Below are 25,930 nucleotides of genomic sequence, written 5' to 3'. Positions count from 1 at the left end.
ATTAATCGTTTTCCTAGTTGTCCTAAAATTAGGTGACGACTCTTTTTAAAATTCTTTTATTCTTTTAAAATTTAATTAATTTTGTGAGTCACCGCGACATTGTGTCTTCGGGATATCAACAGCTCTATCGACATGTGCATAGTTGGATGTATCACCAACTCATGGAACTGCCTTATACTCTACAACTGACAGTGTTCCCAGAGTTAGGTCTTTGAATTGATCCCGCAACTACTTCCTCAGGCTACGAGGTACATACTCTCTAAGAAATCAACCCCGTTGGACTCCACCTGCAACCTCTTCTAACAACTGACTAAAAACTCGTGGGCATCCTCGCCTACAACACTGATGAACCTAGAGGGACCCAATCTAATAAACCTTCCCAACATCTTCTGCTCCTCAGAAGTCATAGATGGCCCAGGAACCAGGAGCAAAAGTCACAACCTGTTGAACAATTGTACGAGGAGCTACAATAGCATAATGTGCTTGTGGGTCTCGAACACCCAGTCCCCTTGCCTAGGCCTGAGCATCCTCTCTAGTCTGGGTGCTATTGAAAGGCTAGGCATAGTACTTTATTAGATAAGTGGCCTACATCAGCCTATGAAGAGTAATATTTTTTTATATTTTTTTATTTACGACTAGCATTTATATTTTTTCATTAGCAATTTAGCATAATACAAAAAAATTGTAATGAGATATTAACTCAATATTATTTTAGTTCTAGTTTATACAATCATGAGTGATACTTTTTGTTATTATCTTTAATGTTTATTCTGTTATGTTCAATTTATATTATTATGTTATGTGTGCTAAGTTTAAAAAATAAATTTAATGCTTGTCAGGAAGTCAAATTAATATATTTTCATGTAACTTATAGTGACTGAGACTTTTCCTTGTAAAATTTTTATATTTCTGAATTAATTTATCTTGTAAAATATGAGAAAATTTGTCACCATTTTTAAATTATCAAATTAACAAAAAATTAGTGAATTATTACCATTTACAAATTTGAACGTCATCAAATTTTTGTTATTTTTAATTGTATGATTATGGATGAATTTTATTATTATTTGACATATTTTATTATTTTTTCAATTTATACGACTAATTTTAAAAATAATATCAATATATGACATAATTAAATGTCCTCAAATATTTGTGAATTACTGACAAATTTTTTATCATCAAAGATAACTTTTAGCAACGACTAGATTAAACATTTCAAGACAAATATTATTATCACAAAATAAATTAGTTCATCACAAGTTGACTACATTTAGTGACAATATATATTGAAACTAATCATGATAATTTATAGTAATAAGTACTGTTAGTGACAAGATGATAAATTTCACTACAAAATTATCAACTTTTTTTATAATGATAATATTGTCCATGATTTATACATTTTAGGACGAAACAATTTTTGGTATATAAAAAGCAATCATTAGTGATAAAATTACATTTCTTCAACTACGAAATATATATAGCTTTAGAGATAGTTGATGTCATCACTTATTGAACTAAATAATTAGTGAATGTATTTTTATTGATAATATTAATACTTTTTTTAGTGACAAAATCATAGAATTAACTACAAAAAAATTACACTTTTTGTGACAAATAAATTTGTCACAAATATTAATGCACTTAGAGACAATTTTTCTTTTTGTAGTTAATATAACCTTTTTAGTGACGATGCCCTAAATCGTTTATGTATACTTTTAGTGAACCACGTTCAATGTGGACTGATTGACGAAATTTTTTTCTTCACACAAGATCTTTGGTGACGAAATATGATTTATAAGTGACGAAATCATTTGTGCTTGATAATCAAATTTTGTTGTAGTGATGTTAAAGGCTTTATAGACGAGCCAATTAAGTCTTATTATCAATTATTTTATCAACATCTCTTATTTAAGATTTATTACCTATATGTTATTGAAGTGATTTTCTATTGCAGTTGCATGTACACCTTTTGCATATTTGTCCAGTCTTTAATTTACTAGTAAGCTAGACCAAAAGTTCGCTTGTGACCAATAATAGTTGTGAGTGTTGACCTTGTCCAAGGTATAAGCTTGAGACGTGATAAAGATTCACCTGAGTATCGAACTCCTTCTGCATAAACCACCAAAGATAAGATGTAAGTTGTGTGCCTCGATTTTAAATAATAGAACTGGACACCCCATGCAAGCAAACTATCTCTCGAATGTTGATGTTGGCTAACTTCTCTGAATTACTAGTCTGAACCAGTATAACATGTGCAAATTTAGTCAATCGATCCATAATGACCCATTTAACATCAAACTTACCCAAGATACGTGGAAACTTTACCACAAAGTCCATAGCAATCCACTGCCGCATCCACTCTGATATGGGCATCGTTTGAGTCGTCACACCTCCAAACTTTTGGTATTCATATTTCACTTGGTGATAATTCAAATACTAAAATACAAAATCTACTATGTCCCTTTTCATACAACACCACCAAATCTTCAAGTGATTAACAACAATCTTTACATATTTTTTTTTTTTTTACGAAAAATGGCCTAAAATGTCCTCAACTATCCCCTCGACTATTTGAATTGGTACAAAACTACCCTCCATCCACCTTTCAACCCCAAATACCTCTTACGTCAACCTTTTGGTTCAGAAATACCCTCGATATTAACCATCTGGCTCATATTTGCCCTTATTATTAGCGGCTTTCCTAAAGTTAAATAATTAAATATTTATTTATTATGTTGCCTAATCTGATTGGTGCAAATTTAAACCCTTCTCAAATAAATAATAATAATCGCATATAGTTGATATTTTGACACGATACACTTGAAAGTAACATTCAAAAAATGATTAATTTCATAATATCTTTCTATTGACCTATTTCAAATCAATAACGTATTTATAATTATAGCCTAACTCATAGCTTGGGATCCATCTAAAATCTGCTTATGAATGTCCATATAAGAAAATATTTTTCTATTAATATGAAATTTTCTATTAATTATTCAATTGTCTTATTCATTTTCTCTTTTATTTCTTTTTTCATCTCTTATTCATTAGAAAGTCAGAGATTTAAACTTTAAATGAACTTACATGTTCGTATTCTTTTAATTTATATTATTACTATGGTGGGGTAGGTTAGGGAGAGGAGAAAAATTATTTTTATTTGTTTATTTTAAATTTGGATACACACAAAAGAAAAAATGTTATTAAATTATCTTTTATTAAACCAATTATTTCTATATAAATTTCCTCGTTATTTTCCTTCTTTTTTCTCCATTATTTTGTCATAAGTTTTAAAAAATTTAAATTTAAAATAATGGTGACGATCCAAAAAGAAAAGAAAAAGTAAAAGAGAAAGTAGGGGGAATGAAGTGATTTTACTATGAAACTCGAAATTAGGTTAATCATATGAGCACATATATTAAGTGATTTTAATGGATAAGTGCCTAAAATATTCTTAAACTATGAGATTTGATACAATATTGTCCTCTCATCCACCTTATGAGTGCAACCCGTTAGAAAATAAGAGTACGTTTGAGCCAAAAGGTTGACATCATAGGTATGGAAGCTGAAAAATAGACAAATGGTAATTTTGTATCAATTCAAATAGTTGAAGTATATTTTAGTTTCTCTTCCATTTTTATAGTTTACAAGCTATTACCCAAAAGAAAGAAAAAGAAATAGGGTAAGTAGTAATTTACTTTTACTATATTGACCAAAATCATCCTTAAGCTATACCCAAACTTAAACTACATCCTTAAAGTATTATTTTTAGCAGAAAAAATCCTTCAAATATTTAAAAGTGAACAATTTTCATCCTTCTACTTGAATTTATCAGAAAACTAACTGATCCCACAAATCAAGTCATCCATTCGTAATTATTATTCTTAGATACGCCAAAAGTACTATCATGAACTTGTTCGATAATTGAGTTTAGCATTATGCAAGATCTTTTAATTTGACAGTTTTTTTTTCATTTACTTTTATGTAATTTGATATTAAAAATATTATTAATTGAAATATGTTTCTTCTCAATTGAATATGCTAGAAGCGACGTTTGTTGGAGACTTCTGCTTCTAATAATGTAGAATGAAACTCAAATGCGAGACATAAACAATATTTTGATCACTTCAATTTCAGATTGACCCAAAAATTTATTGATTTAAATACAGTTTGGCTATGAAAAATGTGAAGATAATTAAGCTCCAGCTTCTTTTTGTTACTAAATAAGAAAAAGAGCAGATATGTATCCACACACGTTCCAAACATTTTTTATTTCAATAAGAAATAATGTCTAAAATTTTTAATATTTTTTTCAAGAACTTCTTATAGCAGGTAATGAAATTATGAATGAAGACTTTTGTTGATAGTCACGTGAAATGCTCATGTTTTTGTAGGATCTCATAGTTTTTTGACGATATTTAATAGAAGGATGAAAAATGTTCAATTTTAAATATTTAAAAAATATTTTCTTGAATGATATTTTAAGTTTGGGGCATAGTTTAAGTACAAAAACTTGAAGGAAGGCAGGGAATAAAGGAAGAGAGGAAAGGCATAAGGAAGAGGTGGAGGTGCGGCAGCCGTTTACGGAGAAAATAACAAACCCCGTTAATGGAAAATCAAAGTGACAACTCCGATGAAAAACCTAGTAGCGATCCAATGCCGGAATCAGCAACGGTCCTTGATCTTACGAGTTTCCAGCTTCACGATCTGGACTCAGTGGAGCTTCCTCCAAGTCTCACCGAGTTAGACTTGACAACGAATCGTTTGTCTGCTTTAGACCCCCGTATTGGCCAACTCCCTAACCTCAAGAAACTCTCTCTTCGTCAGAACCTCATAACCGATGCCGCCGTTGAGCCTCTTTCCTCTTGGCAACTCATTTCTCACCTCGAGGTATGTATTATTCACTGTACATGTCAACTTGCGGATTCATTACCATAATACTTGTTGATTTGCAAATTGGATTGCAGTATTTAACTGATGAAACAAATTTTGAACATCAAAATAAATGTCATATACCACACGGCACACACAGTGGATTGAAAATGAACCTGAATAGCCCTAAACAGAACTAATTTGGACAGAGGTCTAGTTCATTTATTGATTTTGTTGGCAGCATTTAGTTGTTCAAGAAATCTTGGATTTTGGCGGTTAGAATGAAGATTACCTTTAAATTACAAGTGGATTTTAAATTTTGGTAGAATTGTTCCACAGATGCCCATGATAAAAGAGCAAAATGTACACCTCAAATCACATGAAGAAATATTGTATCAAAAAGGCCTATTGTTTCTCCCAACTTCATTCAAATTTAGTTAAGAATAGAATACAATGGAAACTGACGATTGTTGTTTCACCTATATTAAGGCTGGTGTTTGCCGGAGTCCATTTATTTTGGTTTTGACTTGAATGCCTATGAAGGGATAAGAGCGAGTTTTGTAGAAAATCAGTTAGTATAAAAATAAATACACCTGAATAGAGGAGTCGATGTAGAGGATTTATACAGTAGACCTCAATTGAGTTGGAATTGAGACTTGGTTGACTGATTGATAGGTTTACGTAGAAAAAGATAACCTGAGCATATCCTCATGAGCTAAAACTGCTTAGAAAGAGACAATGATGAATCTTTGGCTATCTGTATGGTTGGTAGTACTAGCCTAGCTTGCACTTTGATTTGTGAATTCAATGATTCCACAACCTATGTTGCTCGGTCTTCAAAAACAGGGCATTTTGGAGGACCCGACATGGGTGCGGGAACATTTTTGCAGAGTCCGAGCAACACAGACCGCAACTTGCTATCTAACCTACTATGTAATTGGAAGTGATGTAGGCTTTAATTGGTTCATAATATTGATGTACCATAAGATTTTTTTTTAAAGATTTTGATTACTATTTAAGGGGATTACTTTCATATTAATTACACCATTAAAATTTATGTTGATTGAATGGATAATATTTTTCTTCCAATGATAACGATGATCTTCAAATAGAAATAGTGAAACTTTTTTACTGAAGCATTAAATTAGATAAAATTTTCAGTATATTTGCATGCGTTATAACTGCATACTCATTGATCCAGATAAAATACTGAAACAATGGTAGTTTCTTGTCTAACCTTATCAGTATGGTTACAACACTGATTAATATTTAATGCAATTCAGTGATACTGCAATTGACTATCTAACCTAAATTATATTTAAGTAGTGTAGGCTTCTTTTGGATAACATTGATAAACCTTACTGAGCCATGATTGAAAGGTTACAATTTTAGGGTTTGTTTTTACTATTTTTGATAAGCCAGAAGTATTCCTTTAATGGACTACCAAGTCTACTTGAAAAATATGTTCATAATGTTTGTGTTGCTCGACCACATATTTATCAGGTTAACCCAATTCTCTATACAAAATAGATTCTCTTCTTATGCCAAAGGTATAATGAAATAAAAACAAACTTATGGACGCTAGCTGGCCGGAGAACTAGCATTATAAAGAAGAAAAAGAAATGAGTACAAACCTCTTACATTATTTTGGAATTATTTCCTATTTCTTTTGATAATAAATAATCTCCTGTTTCTTTCTATCCGTATGATCCTAAAGAAGCACATTGGTGTCATTCTCTAAGTTACCTTACTTTACCTTCAAATTTTCTATAACCTCTAGCTTGTCAATATTCTTAAGAACACTACCCTTCGGGGTGGCCCAGTTGTTTGAGCTTGGGACTTCCATGTTGGAGGTCTCAAGTTCGAAACCCCTTGCCAGCGAAAGCAAGGGCGAGCCTAGTGCGGGTTACCTCTCTTGTGTGGTTTGCGAGCTATTGCATAGGAGTGAGGGTTTTATCTTGTGCGCACCCAAAAGATAGTGGCTGCGAGTTTCCCTTGTCATAAAAAAAATAATTCTTAAGAACATCGTGATATGTTAAATAAAGAAATCACCTAATATAGCAGTAAAATTTTAATATAGTGATGTATGATTTATATCCTTCCCGTGCCTGCATAGAAAGCACTAACTTGTAACTATTCGCTGTCGCCCTAAATTATCTACTGTTAAAAATTGCATCATGCACAGTGCACCAAGTCAAAAGACGTTTTTTTGGAGCTTTAGTATCCAAAATGTTATTTTGTACCTCCCTTTTCTCTCCAATTCCTATCAACTCCATGTGTGTATTTATTTTGTGAAAGATTTCCCACTTGCTCCCTTCTTGTTTTCCTCCCTCCCTATTGAGGAGCTCCCTGACATCCTGTTCTCAGTGGCCCTCGTAAAGCTTGTACTTCATGCGACCCTTGTTGTTCTTTATTAACTTATTGGTTTCCATAGCCTCTATCCTTGCTAGTCTAACAGTGGTTATGCATCCTTCAACAAAGTCCTTTGTATCAAGGATGCACTTAAGTTCCCTATAACTACTTATTGGGCTAAGTCTTTGGGTGTCGATTGTTATTATATTGATGGATGATTAGGAGCCATAGAGAAAGTGGAAAGAGAGATGACAAACTAGAAAATTGTACTTGTCCTTTGCATTCAGATAATGTTCGGGATTTGTTTCCCCACCAACATGGTGTCCATTCCTACATCCCGATAGGTCATAAAAGACCCTTAACTTCCTCTTCCTCTTAATCTCAAAATCCATTGGCAAGAGCTTATATAAGATGCTCACTCGAGTAGCCTTACAGTACTTAATATCACATGTTCTATGGAGTAAGTAATTTATATGAGTCTTGGCCACTGATCACATGTTGATCTTACGGAGTACAGTGGCTAAGACTCACATAGATTACTTACTCCTTGGAATGTGTGATAGAAGTTTATGTAAGGACTGCAAGGTTGCAAGGTTATCTCGAGTGAGTATCTTATTATCCAACATAAGCTTTTGGCAATGGATTTAGTGATTAAGAGGAAGAGAGCCTTGCATACCTATTAAGAATCAAGTGGTGTGACTTGTTAATTGCCAAATCTTAGGAGATGAGGGAGTAGTGGGGATGCTAGTAGTATGGGGGATAGGACATCTAATTGCATTAACGAAGTAGCTAGAGAGGTGTTGAGAGTCTCGAGGGGTAATGTTGGAGGGGGATTGGTGGTGGATGGAACAGTCTAAGGGAAAGTGAAGCCACGAAGGCTGCTTATATGGAGTTGGTGGAGAGCAAATACAAGGAGGAAATGAGGGTAAGTAGGGTGAGGTATAAGGCGACAAAGAAGGAAACGAAGATAGTTGTTACAGCGGTAGCATTTGAATGCTTGTACGAGGAACTTCAGGATAAAGGTGGGGGATAAGAAGTTGTATATGCTCACCAAGGTGAGAGAGAGGAGGGCTCGAGACCAGTGTTTTGGGAAGTGAGAAGCGGAAAAGAGCGACGAGGGCTCGCTTCACAGAAGCGAGAAGTGTGAAATGAAGCACACACTTTTTCAAAAAAAGCAATATTTAGTATTAAAATAAAAAATATTAAATATGTATACATAAATAATCAAGAACTGAATAGAGGTTACATATTCTTAGATTAAAAAGTAAATAGATAGTCAATAATCCTGATAAATCATAACATATAGAGAAAGAACATAGCTGTAGCCAGCAAAACAAGAAAAGAAAACAACAGAGCATACACATTACGAACAGAGCAACAGAGCAGTAACTTAGAACCTCAAGTCAGAAGAAAAAAGAACAGAGTAACACTACTTGAGTAGCATTACAAACAGAAAATTGAAGTAAAAAAAATCCTAGTTACCAGAGAAGAAGAGAAACATATGCAGTACTGTAGAGAAACAGGAAGAGAAGAAGTGAAGAAGAGAAGAGAACTAACCTGTAGCAGCAGTCGCAACAGTTGACCAAGGAGGGAAAATAATTGGAAAGATGTGCGCAAGTATATTTACAGACATTAAAAAAAAACCCTAATTAGCGCTTATCTCATTTAAGCGAGGTTTTTCTCGCTTTTATAAAAAGCGTGCTTCTCGCTTTTGGGACAGAAGTGGACACTTTTTTATTATCGCTTCACTTCAAGGCATTAAATAGCAACTCTGTCGCCTCGCTTTGCTTCTCGCTTAAAGCGAGCGCTTCAGCGTTTTTAACAACACTGCTCGAGACAAGGACCAAGTAAAGTGTATCAAAGATAAGGAAGGTAAAGTATTGATGGAAAAGACACACATAGACTAAGATGACAAGCATATTTCCATGAACTCTTGAATGAAGATGGGGACAAGAATGTTGTGCGGCGATGTAGAACACTCTGAGAGTTGGCGAGTTTTTTGGTACTGTAGGGTATAACGTTTGATGGGGTGAAGGAGGTTATTTGTAAGATGAGATGGGGAAGGGCCATTGGGCTGACGAGATCCCGGTAGAATTTTGGAAAACGCAGAAAAAGGATGTATGGAGTGGCTAACTGAGTTGTTTAACGTTATCTTTTGGACGTCAAAAATGCCTGAAGAGTAGAGATGCAGTATAGTGATCCTGTTGTACAGGAACAAGGGTGATATTCAAAATTGCAATAACTATACGGTATCAAGCTGCTAAGCTTCTTATTGTCTATTTGCTTGTCTGCAACTGTCTATTTTAATAAGAGTGAGCCATTGCCTCCTCTTCACTCCCCTGAAAGTTGACCGCAAATTATTTGCCGAGTTTTATCACATTCAGGTATACCCAAAGTGACACATCCAGTTCCCCTTCAATTCCCCCCTACATTGTTTGTATCTTCAGAGGTTCAGTTTCTTCTACTGTCCATATTCCCAAGATTTTTGTTTCAATCATTTGCATGTCCCCTCTGTTCACAAGGATATCTAGATTTGGGGTCTCCCCTTCAATATTTGTCATACCAGCTTCTTAATTATCAACATCTTCATGTATATCCAACTCTTTCGAGTTCTGAAATTGTAGGTCTTCTTCTCCCTTGTCTTGAATTTCCATGTTTCCAATTTCTCTTTCATTGTTCTGCATGTTAGCCTCTATTTCATCCGTTATACGGTCATATTTGTCACATGCATCACAGATATTAGATTTTACAGTGTCTTGAGTAAATCTGGACCGGAATCAGAAACTTCCCTGTTATTAAATGAAGTATCCTAGGTCAGCCCAATAAAAAGACAAGCACCTATCTGCCCCCTTACGTTCATGCGTCTCTTTACGCAAAAGAGAGTTGCAGGTCTGTTTACACCCGTCAAGACCCACGTGATAGCCCATCTTTATATTACAGCTGTTTGACCTAGTAGTTTCATTGTTTCTCTCAAGTACCCAACAATCCTCCAAGCTTGACAGTGATTCTTCTCCGGCTATTACAAAATTCACAACCAAATTGGTATGATGAAACTTTGCCTTTTCACTTCAATTGTCACCTCATTGAGACACTCTTCCCATCAACTCTTCTCTTTTATCTTGCCCATTTCAAGTGATTCTTTTGTTTTTGAAACGTTTCCTATGTTTCCAACCATCCACCATAGTGATCCCCGACAGTTTTGAATATTGTCTTCGTCCATAAAGTAGGTGTAAAACTGCGTACAATGCACATACCACCCTCCTCTGACCCCACATGTGGCATTACATTGGGTATGTTGTTGAAATGCAGAGGTAAACCCATGGATCAAATCCACATATCTTCTTTCCTGTCTATCTGAGCAACACCCAAAAGACAGATGCTACCACTCCAGAGGGATTTTTTCTTTCTTCCACCTCCATTCTCCTTGTAGAACATGTTCAGCCATGTGTTTTGTTGGGAATCCGAAGAGGAAAAAATTGTTCCCCTTATCATATGTATTCACGGCAAAGGCGTTCTTCCATGTGCTTACAGACCATCTTCGAACATCCGCTAAGGTTGGCTTTCCATCCATTGTGTTGAAAAAGCCCACCTTGCATCTACCAAGCAGATCAGTCTCACAGTTTCCGATTCCGTCAATCACAACGATTTTGTTAATATTTCCTTGGGATGTTTGTAATCAATGATCCTGTATCTTCATTAGTAGATCTGTCGATCTTAATAGCAATATCCCTCCATCCAATATCAATTGTAACCTCTAGATAATAATGACTGATATGTTTTCTCCTTGTACACAGGGTATGTTGTTTTTGCTGTCGTATGTTCTCTTTGTGCTGTCACGTTTTCTCCTTGTACACAGGGTATGTTGTTTTTGCTGTCGTATGTTCTCTTTGGGCTGTCACAATGCTTATAAATCTGCTAAACCTGTTGTTCCTTAAGCTTCCATCTTCTCATGTGCTTTTCTTTGTCCTTTGATGCTTCCTGCAATGCAAAACATAACCATTCCATGGTTTTCTTGCTAAACGTGGTTCTACGCATGAGACTCCTGCTTCTTTCCACCAAGTCAAACCATACATCCGTCCTTGATTTGGTTCTCGTGATATCATATAACTTGAATCCAGCTGCAAAATAGACTATGTTCTCCCCCATGTTGCTCTGAAACTTTGCATTCTCTAAAAAGGACACTGGGAAACCAGGTTTCAGCCAGAAAGGAAAAGGTCTTTCTCTAACCTCGGTTAATGTGCCTGAGAGCATTTCTCTCTCTAACAGACATTTTCTAGTATCGCCATCATGGTTGGAGGGGCTTTGCTAGGTGCATCTTGGAATTTTATGTATGTTGAGTCATGTTTTTTTTCCCCACCTAATTTCACACTCCAATTCGGAGGATGGGAGGGAATGTGGGCAGAGAATTGAATCGCTTATATAAGGGTCGTTTTCTTCTGTTCTTCAGTCTAAGTTGCTTTACAAAATGTTCTTAGTTTCTATTTCTTAGGAGAGGGAAAATATAAGTTCTTTAGCATTTTTAGTGATGTTATAGTGTTGGTTAGTCAGAGATGCTCAACAGATTCACCTCTGCAAGTTGAATACTAGTGTGTAGCGCGACAACTTGGCAGTTTTTCGTCCTTTTAATTTTGTTTTTTAAAGCTTTGAAAGTACCTAAGCTTAAAAAATGCTTTGTAACAACAACTTATTTTCAGACTTTAACTTTCAACTGGTTTGCTTCTTGTATGGTAATCTGATCGTAGATGCGACAAAAATAGGCTTGTTAAAGTTATCTGAAATCATGCCTGTGGAACTGTCTTCTCCAGGAGCTAGTGCTTAGGGACAATCAGCTGAAGAAAATTCCTGATGTTGTGATATTCAAGAAGCTTCTGGTATTTGATGTTTCTTTCAATGAGATATCATCACTTAGTGGATTGTCCAAGGTCTCCAGTACACTCAGAGAACTATATGTGTCTAAAAATGAAGTCACCAAGATGGAGGAGATTGAGCACTTCCACGAGCTGCAAATACTCGAACTTGGGTCCAATAGATTACGGGTTAGTTTCTCTTGAAGATGACATCAAAAGAAATTATATAGTTATCAACAGTTTACACTTGCAAATTTTTTATCATAATAGTTTTTGTAAATGTGAGTATACTATGTAGCTTCCCTGGCTCCGTGGATACCTTTGAAGTGCTTTGTTTCTTGATACAGATTATGGAGCTTCTGGAAAATTTGAAAAATCTACAAGAGCTTTGGCTTGGACGCAATCGTATTCGAACAGTTAATTTGTGCGGTTTGAAATGCATTAAAAAGATTAGCCTGCAGAGCAACCGTTTAACTTCCATGATTGGGTTTCAGGTCCTGATATCTAACAGTTGTGCTTTGCCATTGTAGATGACTTCATTTTAAGAGTGAGTTATTTTGTTGTTTTTCAATCTGCAGGAATGTGTAGCCCTTGAAGAATTATACTTGAGCCACAATGGTATTGTGAAAATGGAAGGTTTGTCTACCTTGGTAAACCTGCGGGTCTTGGATGTATCAGCAAATAAGCTTACAGAAATTAATGACATCGAGAACTTGACCAAGTATGAAATTTTTCCTGGCAATTCCAAATGTGTGAATTACTCCTCTAATGCCAGGACTAGTCATCATCTTCATCTTCACTTTTTGTTTCTTATTGCAGACTAGAAGATTTGTGGCTTAATGACAACAATATAGCATCATTAGAAGGACTGGAAGAAGCTGTTACCGGTACTAGAGAGAAGCTAACAACCATTTACCTTGAGCGCAATCCCTGTGTATGTGTCTTTAAACCTTAACGCATACTTGTAGTATAAACTGGCAGCAATTGTTTTGCTCTTTTTTAGGTTGTCTATTTGCTTGTACTTGAATTTGTAGTTTGTGGAGATCTTTTCCTTCATCTCGAACTTCTTTCGGGGGTTTTCTGCATTTTACATCCTTCGTCTTGAAATGGGTCTGAGCCACTCTTCCAATTAGTGATTTTATCCTTTCATGAGATTCTGTTCAAACTTTGTCTTTTGTTCGAGAATTTGTATTCCTTGATAAGCGATACAACTGTGATATAGAGAGAGACACATGTGGGATCTGAAATATTTAAACCTATTTTCAAATTCAAGCCAGATAAAAAGGATGATGCACATTTCAACAATCAGGGATCACTATTTTAAAAGTGCTGGGTCGCTGGTCCAAAACTCTAATCTATAAGTGAGGCTACGTCCTCTTCAGGCCCAGTATTATTTAATGAGTCCCAGGTCCTCTTACAGACCCCATCTCAAAGGAAATTGATCCAAGCACTGATGGAAGTTGAGGCAAATATTTCAACAAGAAAAAACATTTATGTCAACTTATACCCAGTAGTTTCTTTTAAAAAAAAACACTCCCAGACACAGTTCCCAATGCTCTTTCTCTCTCCTACTTCTTAGGAGAGAGGAACCCATCTTTTCCGGCATCCTCCACCGGAATCAGCCATTTTTTTTAATAGCGAACAATAATCACCCACTGTGATTATTGATAAATCACCCACTAGTAGGATGGAGGAAAATCGAATCTATTTCAATGCTGGTTTCAAGTCTTTTGATATCACCAGATGGGAAACTGAGAAAGCTGAATGGTACGAATGGGTAGAGAGAAGCAGAAGGATGATGCACAGATCGTCCATGAGTAGAAAGGTGTTGGAATGGATCTGTCTCTGTCTAAGAGAAGCATCCAAAGAGAAAAAGAAGGAGACAAGGAGGTGGAAATTAGCTGAGAAAGAGGCAGTGCATTTTTGCACGAGAAAACATAATATACATGGGAGGTTCATAAGCATCATCACAATATATAGAGGGGGAGGGTCAGGCCTAATTATTCCTGAGTTGGCATTGAATGCGGGGTGGTTGGATGTTGCATTGAAGATTGACAGATTCATTAAATGCAAGAAGGGAAAGGAGAAAATACCCAGTACAAGGGCGGTTGCTGATTATCCATATGCTAATGCTATACGAGATAGTAAAATGGCAATCCAGGAACCTACGCAGTGCAGAGGTAAAAAGCATTATGGGTAAGATGGAAGTTCTAGACAAAATAAGTACCCAGGAGGGTGATCTGTTATCTAGATGCTTAGTTGGGTATTGCAGTGAGAAGCCCAAGGAGAGGACAACTTTAGCAGACATAAGAAGATGGTCATCAACTAATTGGAAGAAAGCCTTTGGAATCAACATTTACGAACTGAATGATGAGAAGTTTTTGTTTGAGTTCCCAAACAAAAACATGGCAGAACAAACCATTAATGAGCAGTGGCGTAGGAAGTCTTGTAATTTTAATCTGGAATGGTGGAAACCAACAACAGGTTGTACTCCTAAATATGCACTTGTTAAAGAAACATGGATTAGGGTTGTGGGGATCCCCCTACATCTTTGGTCAAAGAAGGTTTTCCAAGAGATAGGAGAAATCTGTGGAGGCTGGTTGGCTACAGAAGAGGAAACAGAGCTAAAAAATCATATGAAGTGGGCTAGGATCCTGGTAGCTAACGATGGTAGCAGTATCCCAAGAGAGGTGGAGGTGTCGCGCAACGGCACTAAATTTCACCTTCCAATCTGGCCGGAATCCTTGCCAAGATTTGAATCATCGCCGGAAAATGATAAGGGGGAAGATGAAACCTATTATCCAGTTCAGAAGTCTACCCAAGGGATTTTAGAGGAGGTCGTAGGTGATGATGCAAGGAGATCCCATCAAACTAGGAATTTGCTACTCTCTCAGCACGTGACAACGTCAGAGAAAGTTAAATCTAAAGCATGTGAGGGGCACTTGAGTCTTTTAAATGAGATTCTGGAGGTGGATCACCAAGTTGGGCCTAATTCCAAGTTACAGATTGAAGGCCCAGATCTGGCAGGCCTGGTAATTGCTAATAATTTTCAAGAGGACATAACGGTAGTCCAGAGCACCTTTGACTTTATTAAAGACATAACAGCTCAAGTGGCCATGAACGACAATTCTCAGTTACCCGAGAAGAGAAGTTCGCACGCGACGGTAGCGGAGAAATCAATTGAGTTAATGGGGGAAAAGGAGTCGCAGATAGTGGGAGAGGAGGCTGATAGTCAACTGGAAAGGAATTTTGACGTGGGTGGGGATGATCGAATCAACAGTGGGGTTACTACTCGAAATTCTGAAACAGAGTTAGTCAACTGGGAGGTTGATGATGTAGAGCCTCTAATGGTGCAGCAACAACTCATAACTCAGGGCAAGGAAAAAGAAGCATCCAATTGGGTGCAGCAAAATCTCATTAAATTGGGGAAAATTTTTGGGATTGATTTCCATGGTCATGAAGAGGAAGCCACAGAACTTCTGATGCAAATAGACAGTTGCAGACAAGCAAGAAAACTGGAACCGTGCAGTGAAATTAAAAAAACTAAGACTAAAGGTGTACAAGAATTAAAAAACTTGGTATGTTTTGATGTCAAATTTAAAAGTACAGGGAACAGAGGAAAGGGGAGGAGTGCAAGTGCTAGTACTTGATGAATTTTAAACTAGTATCTTGGAATGTTAGGGGACTTAATAATTTAGAGAAGAGGAGGCTAGTAAATATCATGATATGGGGGTGGAAGGTAGACATCATATGCTTCAAGAAACAAAACTGGAAGGCAATGTCGTAGATTTAGCCAAGCAGGTCTGGGCAGGAAGGTGGATCAAACAAGCATATCTGGAATCCAGTGGGACAAGAGGGGGGATCTTGATGATGTGGGATGAGAGAGCCTGGAAGGGGGAAATCTTAGAAATAGGGGCATACTCCATCACATGTAAATTTGAATCTCAACTCCAAGATTTTAAATGCCACATCACAGGAGTGTATGCCCCAAACTGTTACAAGGAAAGAAGAATAGTGTGGGAAGAGGTGAGTGCAGTTAGAGGACTAATGGAAGGACCATGGGCTATTTGTGGTGATTTTAATGTAACAAGATACATATCTGAGAAGAAGAATTGTACAGTAAGAACAAGGGGTATGAAGGAATTCTCTGATTTTATTGAAGACATGAAACTAGTTGACTTGCAACTTGAGGATGTCACATATACTTGGTTCAAAGGGGACCAACAGGAAGCAACCTCCAGGATTGACAGGATCCTAATTTCAGAGGAATGGGATGACAAGTTCCAAAATCTGAAACAGATTCCACTTCATAGGTTGATTTCAGATCATATTCCTATAGCCTTACTAGGGGAGTCTTGGGAAAGGAACAAAAGTTACTTCAAATTTGAAAATTGGTGGTTAGAATCTGAGGGCTTCATTGACAGAGTCAGAGAATGGTGGTCTTCTTTCAACTTCACAGGGAAACCTGATTATAGATTGGCTTGCAAACTAAAAGCTGTGAAGACTAAACTTAAAGAATGGAGGAATGGGGAAGAAGGAAATTTGGGTATACAGAGGAAGAAATTGCTTGAACAGTTGGCTGATCTAGAAGCTGAGAGGGAAGACAGAATCCTTACTAATGAGGAGTCTGCCAAAAAATCAGAATTGATGTTGAAATATGAAGAGTTGATAAAAAAGGAGGAGATCTCCTGGAGACAAAAATCAAGGGCTCTATGGCTGAAGGAAGGTGATAAGAATACTAAATTCTTTCACAAGATAGCAAATGCACATAGGAGATACAACAACATTGATCAGCTTATGATACATGGTGAACTGAATCAAGAGCCAAGCAGAATTAAAGGGGAAATTGTTGAATATTATAAAAGGTTGTATAAGGAATCATCTCAGTGGAGACCCGAGTACATGAATGTGCAATGTCCTGTCCTAACAGAAGAAGATAATCAAGCTCTACAAAGCAACTTTGAGGAAAGTGAAGTGTTGAGATGTCTGAAGTTATGTGCTGTTGACAAAGCAGCAGGTCCAGATGGTTTTACTATGGGGTTTTTTATTAAATGTTGGGATGTGGTAAAGCAAGACATCATGGACACCTTTCAAAACTTCTATGAACATGAAGTTTTTGAGAAGAGTTTCAATGCAACTTTTATAGCTCTTATACCCAAAAAGAAAGGTGCCAAGGAGTTGCGGGACTTCAGGCCAATTAGTCTAATTGGTAGCATCTACAAACTTATCTCCAAAGTTCTTACTGAGAGGCTGAAAAGGGTGGTGGACAAGTTGGTAGACTCACAACAAATGGCTTTTGTTAAAGGGAGACAGATAATGGATGCAGTTTTGATTGCAAATGAAGCAGTTGACTCCAGAAATAACCAAAAGAAGCCAGGTGTCCTTTGTAAGTTGGATATAGAGAAAGCTTATGACCATGTTAGCTGGAAATACTTAATGAAGATGTTGAACCTGATAGGTTTTGGGCAGAAATGGTTGAACTGGATAAAGTTTTGCATATCAACTGTAAGATTCTCAGTACTCATCAATGGTAACCCTGCAGGTTTCTTTCAAACCCAAAGGGGTCTCAGACAAGGGGATCCCTTGTCACCTTTTTTATTCCTGATCACCATGGAGGGTTTAAACAACATGATAAAAACTGCTAACTTGAGAGGCTGGATAAGGGGTTTTGATGTGGCCAGAGAAGGTACTGAGAGACTAGAAGTCACACACTTGCAATATGCAGATGATACCTTGATTTTCTGCGATGCTGAGGAAGAACAACTGAAGTATCTAAGGGTGATTCTGGTCTTATTTGAAGGTATTTCTGGTTTGCATATCAATTGGAGGAAGAGTATGATGTATCCTATAAATCAAGTAAACAACATGAGTTGTTTAGCATCAATTCTGGGTGGTGAAATAGGAGTTCTGCCTACTATATACTTGGGAATGCCTTTGGGGGCTAAATCCAAGTCCATAGACATATGGAATAGTGTGATTGAGAAGTGTGAGAAGAAATTGGCCAAGTGGAAGTCTCAGTACTTATCAAAGGGGGGTAGACTGACCCTTATTAACTCAGTACTTGATGCTTTGCCAACCTATATGATGTCCCTGTTTCCTATCCCACCAGGGGTCATTAAGAGGTTGGATCGTATCAGGAGGAATTTTTTGTGGCAAGGCAACAAAGAAAAGAAAAGTTTTCATTTGGTTAAATGGGAAGAAGTCATGACAAGCAAGGAAAATGGAGGTCTAGGAATAAAGAATTTGAAATTGCAAAGCAAGGCTCTTAGTATGAAGTGGTTGTGGAAGTATGCAAACAACAACCAGATGCTATGGAGGGAAGTAATTGGAGCTAAATATGAAAAAGAGGACAACTGGATAACTAAAGAAGTAACCACTCCTTATGGTGTTAGCCTCTGGAGGTCCATCAGAAGCTTGTGGAATGAAGTTAAAAGTAACTCAAAGGCAAAAGTAATGGATGGGAATAAGACCAGATTTTGGAAGGACATTTGGCATGAGAAAGGCAACATGGAAGATCTATTTCCAGACATCTACAACCTAATCATGTTTCAACAAAGCACTATAGCAGATCTTTGGTCACCACAAGGATGGAATTTCATTTTCAGAAGAAACCTTAATGATTGGGAAATAGTGAGAGTTACTGAATTTTTAAACACTCTGAACACTTTCACTGGACTACAGCCAGGTGAGGATAAATTGTGGTGGACAGGAGATGACAAGGGAGTGTTCAAAGTCAACAAATCCTACAAGTTGATGGATCAGACAGATCAACAGTGCTCAAGTTGGCCTTGGAAGCAAATATGGAAGAGCAGAATCCCTCACAAAGTCTCCTTTTTTGTCTGGTCAATGGCTAAAGAAGCAGTCCTTACACAGGACAATGTTATGAAGAGGGGGAGAACCTTGTGTTCCAGGTGCTTCCTATGTGGTGAAACATCTGAGACTGTTAACCATCTATTTTTACATTGCAAGTACACCCATATCTGTGGAGAATATTCCTAAGCCTCAAAGGCATCTCTTGGACAATGCCCAGGAAGGTGGCTGAGGCATTACTATGCTGGGAGGAAGCTGGTGTACATGCTAAGGACAGAGGTAGATGGAGAATTATCCCGGGGGCTATCTGGTGGGCTGTTTGGAAAGAAAGGAATTCAAGATGTTTTGAGAGCATAGAGAACAATGTGCAGAAAGTTAAACTAAACTGCATTTTACTTTTAGTCTTTTGGTGTAATCAATTATACTCTAACGACACTGTCTCTATTATTGATGTGTTAGACTCAATTTAGACGTAGAGAAGTGAAATCAGGAGTACACTTGTACAGTACGACCCATGTACTGTTTTGTGATATAATACAAAGTTACCAAGTTCAAAAAAAAAAATAAAAAAAAAAATTTCAACAAGAAGAAGAACGCGGATCAATGAAGATCAAAATAATATCATGGAAGGGGGCTTAATTGCAAAGATAAGAGAAGGGTGATAACTAGCTTAATCCTTAAATGGAAGGCTGGTTTCTTTTATTTTCAGGGAATAAAATTATAAGAGGACATTGGAGAAAAGATTAAGCAGATATATGAGTAAGCAGGGGAGTCAAATATGCTCAATTGGAGGCAGTGGAACCAGGGAGTATTCTAATGTGGTGGGATACCAAAATATGGGATGGGGGAGATAGTTGCAACCAGATCATATTCCATGACCTACAAATTTGTGTCTCAAACTCAGTATTTTAATAGACATATGATAGGATTTATTCTCCCAACTGTAACAGAGAAAGACAAGAAGTATGGTGGGAGATTGGGGCTGTGAGGGGTTTATTCATTGGCCGTTGGGTATTAGGTGGTGAATGGTGATTACAACATAGTTCGATTTTCCTCTAAAACAAGGAACTGCACTAAAAGCACCAGACAAATGACAATTCTCAAACTTTATTGATGACATGGAGCTGGTTGATCCACAGCTCGAAAGGGGCAATTACACATGGTTTAAGGGAAATATTATCTAGAATTGATAGGTTTCTTGTTTTAGAGGATTGGGATGATATGTTCAGAAATATTAAGCAAGAAATCCTATCCAAAATCAGTTCTGACCCCACTCTTCTATTTAAAAAATTGTGGTAACTGGGAGCTAACCAAATCATATTTCAAATTTGAAAATTTCTAGTTGGAGACGTAAGGTTTTAGTCATAAAGTAAAGATATGGTGGTCTTCCTTTGACATTGAAGGCAGACCGGACTAAATACTTGCAAGGAAGCTCATAGCTCTAAAAAGCAAATTGAGAGAATGAAGCCTAAACAATTATTTACGACTGGGCGAGGGAGAAAAATGCTATTCTAAATTAAATCATTGTGCTGAATCTTATACTATAACAAATATTTTTGAATGAGGAAGAGATCATCAAAAAGAGAACTTGTTCATGGAGTTAGATCATCCAAAAGATTGTCAACTTTAAGTGCATTTTATTTTTTCTAAGATTTAACCACTTAATGAGTCTAATAGATCCGAGTCATTCAAATCGTGGTCAAAGTCTTAAAACTCTTAAGAGGCTATCCGCTATTCAATTAAAGATTCTTAAGAAAGTGACCTTTCACCATCACTCTATCCACTACCACCAGTCACCACTATCCAACCACCACCACAACTATTATTGTTAATCACCATTACCAACCACTCCCACAATCACAAACAACCACCACCACCACCACTACTGCCAACGACCTCCACCATCACGCAGTCAAACATCACTGCTAACCATCACACTGTCAAACATCACTGCCAATCACCATGACTACAAACACTACCCACTCCACCATCACAACTATTTCCATTGCCAATGATTACCACTAACATTGTCAATTACCAACCATTAACACTACTGCCACCATCACTTGTTAGTACCACCAACCATCTCTACTATCTCAGTCACCACCGCCACCGCCACTCCCAACCGTTACCATCAACACTCCTTCTGCACAACCACTGGTACTAGCCACCACCTCCAAATACCACCACCAAACTACACCTTACTACCTAATATTTTAAGGGGTCATTTGGTAGAGTGTATTGGAGAAACTAATGCTTGCATTAGCTTAGTGTATTACTAGTACCTTGTTTGGTACACTTTTTTAACTTATACATTACTAATGCTTGTATTTGTAATACACTCTATTGTGTATTGAAGAGTGTATTACTAATACCATGAATTTCTATGCATTAACAATGCAATGGGTTCTAATGCATGCATTAGCATTGATAGACACAGTTGACCCTCAAAAACTCACATCCTTTCCACTAAAAATATTTGTTTACAAAAATACTCTCCACTAAAAAATACTATGCTTGTATTTTTGTAAACAAATATCTTTTTAAAAAAAATTATGCAATGCATAATATTTTTAGTACTACCAAACCAAACACTGCATAAGAAAATCTCATTATAACTAATGCAAGCATAACTAATACAAGCATTACTAATACACTATATTTTACATTATTCTTATACTCTACCAAACAACCCCTAAGAATATAATATTCAAATTTGTATTTAAATTTTTAAATATTTATTACTCCCTCCATACCACTCTATGTGGCCATGTTTTTATTGAACACGGAGTTTAAGAGAAAATTGATGACTTTTGAAAATATATCATCTCATTAAATGGAAAATTTTAAATCAAATTGTTTCTAAATATAGAAAATTGTCACTCTTTTGGGACATAATAAAAAAGTAAGTGTGCCACAAAAATTGGGACAAACGGAATAACTTTTTAAAAAGATAAATTATAAACATTCAAATGTTGAGAAAACAAACCGTCTTTTTGAAAACAAACTGTCTTAATAGTTCAGTATTCAAATCTATATACAACATCTTAATATTCAGATGTATTTTCAGATTTAGACATTTCAGTCTTTAAAAAATGGCCCCTTCCCCCTTATACTGCCTGTACATCACTATGTAAGCCAATCCATTAATTCTTAAACTTGCTTTATCAAAAATCATCATTGGATTGTGTCGTACCTTGGTTGGTTAATGTCCAGCAGATCTGTCTTCTGCTCTGTACAGTGTACAGTGTCATGCAGAGTGAATTATCTATATATTTCCTTTTAGACTTCCCAACAATTTATCTATTTGGCTCCAGCTCCTTAAAAGTGTTGTCAACTTCTAGATTTAACGCATAAACAGGATACTGAAAGATGAGAGAATATTCAAGTCATCAATATCAACTCGTGAACACACCAATTGGTGATGATTTCTCTTCAAATTAGAGACATCCTTGGTTGAGTGATATAACTACTTTAATCACCCCAAAGTATAGAGGACATAAGATTCTCCTTTGAAACCCCAATATGTTGAGAATGGAAGTGTGAAATCCCCATGAGATGACTTTTCTTTTATCAATTAACATACAAAGCTTTGCATTTTGACATTGAGGTATAGAAGCTCAATACTTCAAAAAGGAACAAGCCTGAAGACAAACAATGGAGATTTGGCATGTAGTCTCTAATTAAAACCAAAGAAGTTGTGGGTGTTGAAACCTAAGCTAAGAATTTGTAAGGGCATGTCAAACTCCAAGCTGAGGAAAGCTCTACATGTTAAAAGGGTATGAAAGATTACATAAAATCTGAACATAGGATGCAAGCCTAAGCAATGGAAAAAGTTCAAAGATGTGGATCCTGAGCATTGGAGCCAAAATTATGGAAGCAACACTGGGTTGCCTGCTTGATGAATTTGAGGCACAACATTTCAGAAAGAAACACTTTGCAAGGGCAGAGATAAACAACGTAAGACTGAACTCTGACGGCTGGAAAGGATTTGTCTTTAATTGCAGGGTGAACAACGGGATAGAAAAGCTGGATTCATTATCTATGAGCTGGGCTTTATATTTGATTTGTGTGCCAACTGCCAACCCTCTGTTCATTTGGAAATTTCAGCAGCATGGACTTGGGTTCCTAGTGCTTTTGCATTCTGGTAGATGGCCAAACCCAGGCGAATGTGAGACCTTGCTCCGTGTCTGAGAATTTATACATCAATCCTGGACTCCACAAGATAGGATACTGGGTCTTACCTTGTAAAGGCATCCTAGAAATATGGATTGACAGAGGGTAGTAACTGAGACTTGACCTCTATGTCGGAAATGGAATGCTCTGGCAACTTGAGCTACCTCACTTGTCTAAAGACTAGACTTGATCATGAAAATCTTTTTCTTTTTCCAGAATCAAGTTATATTAGGAATGTGTTTGGTATATTTTTTGGCATGTTGATATAGGTTGAACTTACATTTCATGCGCGTAGGAGATTTCTCAATCTTTTTTGATCGATTAGATCTTTTACATCACAAAGGTAAAGGCTTTCTCTGATAACCTCACTAATGCGTTCTAATATGGTTGCAGGCACAATCTCCAAACTATGTAAGTACTTTGAGACAAATATTCCCAAATATTGAGCAGATTGATTCTGAAGTGTACGCGTAGGTGTGGATCTTATGCATGGTTGATGCCGATCCCCAAGAATAATGCGCTTTTGTCAGTTTTATATTTTTTTCGATGAGGTCCAGCTGATGAGACGCTGTAAAACCTGTTATGGCATGATATCCAGCTCCTCCATTTCAGGATGCTGAAGTCCTGAAAAGATGAAACTACAGGTAGCTGCTACCTAATTATGGAGCATGCAATGACATTTGCTGATTATTTTTTGCTGTCTCTGAAGACGTTTATTTTGTTTGTCCTCGGACTACAAAGGAGTAACAATATTGTACTTATCTTTGTCATCCAAATTGGAAATGTCGCCTTTTGGTGTTCTGTGTTGTGAACTGAAGGGAAAATACAAGGGGAAAATGTGTAATTGGTATTTTATTGTCAATTCAATTTTTCAGAACTTTGATACCCATGTTCGTATTTTTACAAGTATTTGAGAAATTCTACGCATACCAAATTGTTAGTTAGGATTGGAAGATAAGTTATTAATCCAGAATTTATGTTCAACTAAGAAACAAATGGATGTCAAAATTTGTCCTCTCAGACAACAAAAGGATGTCAAACTTGAGAAATTGAACTTCATTTTCTTCACTAAATAAATAATAATTTATCCATGAGTACAACTGTACAAGATAGAGAAAGTGAACAAGACGTGTGGCTCAACAACACGAGTTATAGAATATTGTTTTTTTCATACAGTGAAAAGAAATAAATTTAGGTTTTATCTTATAAATAAGTATTGGAATTCATAATTGCACCACACTGGTTAAATTTATCATTCACTCCAATGCTCCTATTTTGGGTGGTCTTAAATTTTTGGATAAAATGGTCAAAAGCCTCCCTAACCTATAGCCGGATTTTCAACTACACATTCATACTTTACGGGGGTCCTATTACCCCCCTGAATTATTTTAAAATGAAATAAGTAGCCCCTTAAAACATCATAACCAGATATGTGTCTTGTGGTGAAACACACGCGCTTGACACGTGTATTTCACCTTTTGATCATTTTTTTTAAAACGTTTTCTTCTCTTTCTTCTTCATTCATTTTTTAGCCCTAATTTTTATTTTAATTCTTCTCCCTTTCTGACTTATTATTTTAAAAAAACAATTTAAGGTCTAAATTTCTAAATGTATTTGGATCTTCAGATTTGAAACATGTTGATAACATAGATGGTTGCTAATTATTTGAAGCTAAATACATTGAGTTTGATTGAGTTTATGTTGCAATTTTTAGATTTGAAGAAACACCGGAATTTCATGGAAATCGACAAGCTTCCATTGAAATTATTGAATCTATATTCTTGAAGTGGGAGCAACTTTTAGATGATTTGAAGAGTTCTTTATGTTTGAGAATTGAAAATTGAAGCTCATGGTTTAAAATGTGAAGGATTAACTTGAAACCTCCATTAAAGTTACTTCAAAAGCTTGAGCTAAAAATTCAACTTGCCACAACGAGCACCTTTTTGAGTGGGTAATATACCAAAAGAATCGAAACTTCGAGGGAAGCTTATATCTAAAATTTAGGGCAATTTGGAGAAGATTTAGAGTGATTTCGCATCAAATTTCAGAACAATGGAACGAAGAAGATGAAGAACATGAACTTTTTAGATTCCCTGGAAATTGTCCGATTATTAAAATTAGTAGTGAATCTGTTAGGAATTAAATATTGGATAAAAAATTATCTTAGTATTCAAAGTTTATTGAAGAAAATCATTTGGGTATCCTTGTATTAAGTTTATCCAAGCTTAAATTTGCTTTGATTTTAAAAAAAATTGATACATAAATCAAAGATTTTTGATATATAATTCTTGATTGTGGAGAGTAATGAGTGAAATTGCTATAAATGATTTATGGTGTATCATTAATGTAGTGATAGCGATGGTTTCAAGATACTGTAGAAATTTCGTGTTGCCATTGAGTCCAATTGCTATGAAGAAGAAAAAAATCAAGAAGAAAGAAGAAGAAAAGAGATACATATATTTAAGAAAATAAAAATAAAAATTTAATATTGGTTTTTGGTCTTCACTCTCTTTAAGAGAGTGAGAAGAGAGTGAGATACACTTTCTTTGCCAGGTAAGCGTTCAGGGAGGTAACAATTCTAATTTTAAACAATTCAGGGGGTGATAGAACTCCAATAAACTTGAGGTGTGTAGTTGGTAATTCGAATATAGGTTAGGGGGGCATTTGACCATTTTCTCTAAATTTTTGCTCAAAAGTAACAAAAAAAAAAAGATCGAAAATGCTCTGACATAAAAAAATTTAAGAAAAAAGGCAAGACAACAGTTTATTTTTTCGTATCATAATACAACAACAAATCATGCCACTTAATTTCTATGGAGTTATACAATTATAAGCATAAGTTCAGTAAAAACGGAGAATGTCTTAGT

General features: G+C 36.1%; 1 protein-coding gene across 1 annotated transcript; it reads left to right on the top strand.

Annotated features, from left to right (window-relative positions):
• Positions 1-4,552: 4,552 nt before the first annotated feature.
• On the top strand, positions 4,553-23,902 carry LOC125868555 (protein phosphatase 1 regulatory inhibitor subunit PPP1R7 homolog). The gene is made up of 6 exons (XM_049549190.1): positions 4,553-4,896; positions 12,036-12,266; positions 12,425-12,571; positions 12,656-12,798; positions 12,897-13,011; positions 23,457-23,902. Exons 1-6 carry the CDS (start codon positions 4,615-4,617, stop codon positions 23,535-23,537), a joined length of 999 nt encoding a protein of 332 aa, XP_049405147.1. The 5' UTR covers positions 4,553-4,614; the 3' UTR covers positions 23,538-23,902.
• The last annotated feature ends 2,028 nt before the right edge of the window (positions 23,903-25,930 follow it).

Source organism: Solanum stenotomum, chromosome 6 (genome assembly GCF_019186545.1).
Source record: "Solanum stenotomum isolate F172 chromosome 6, ASM1918654v1, whole genome shotgun sequence".
Taxonomy (NCBI): domain Eukaryota; kingdom Viridiplantae; phylum Streptophyta; class Magnoliopsida; order Solanales; family Solanaceae; genus Solanum; species Solanum stenotomum.
The sequence above is the reverse complement of the archived record's forward strand: the minus strand, read 5'-3'. Positions and strand labels throughout refer to the sequence as shown.

Bases quoted from the DNA above. Each gene is read 5' to 3' on its own strand.
- LOC125868555 (XM_049549190.1), top strand. From the start codon at position 4,615: ATGGAAAATCAAAGTGACAACTCCGATGAAAAACCTAGTAGCGATCCA. The intron at 12,572-12,655 runs GTCCTGATATCT...TTCAATCTGCAG, and splicing joins CTTCCATGATTGGGTTTCAG to GAATGTGTAGCCCTTGAAGA. The intron at 13,012-23,456 runs GTATGTGTCTTT...ATATGGTTGCAG, and splicing joins ACCTTGAGCGCAATCCCTGT to GCACAATCTCCAAACTATGT.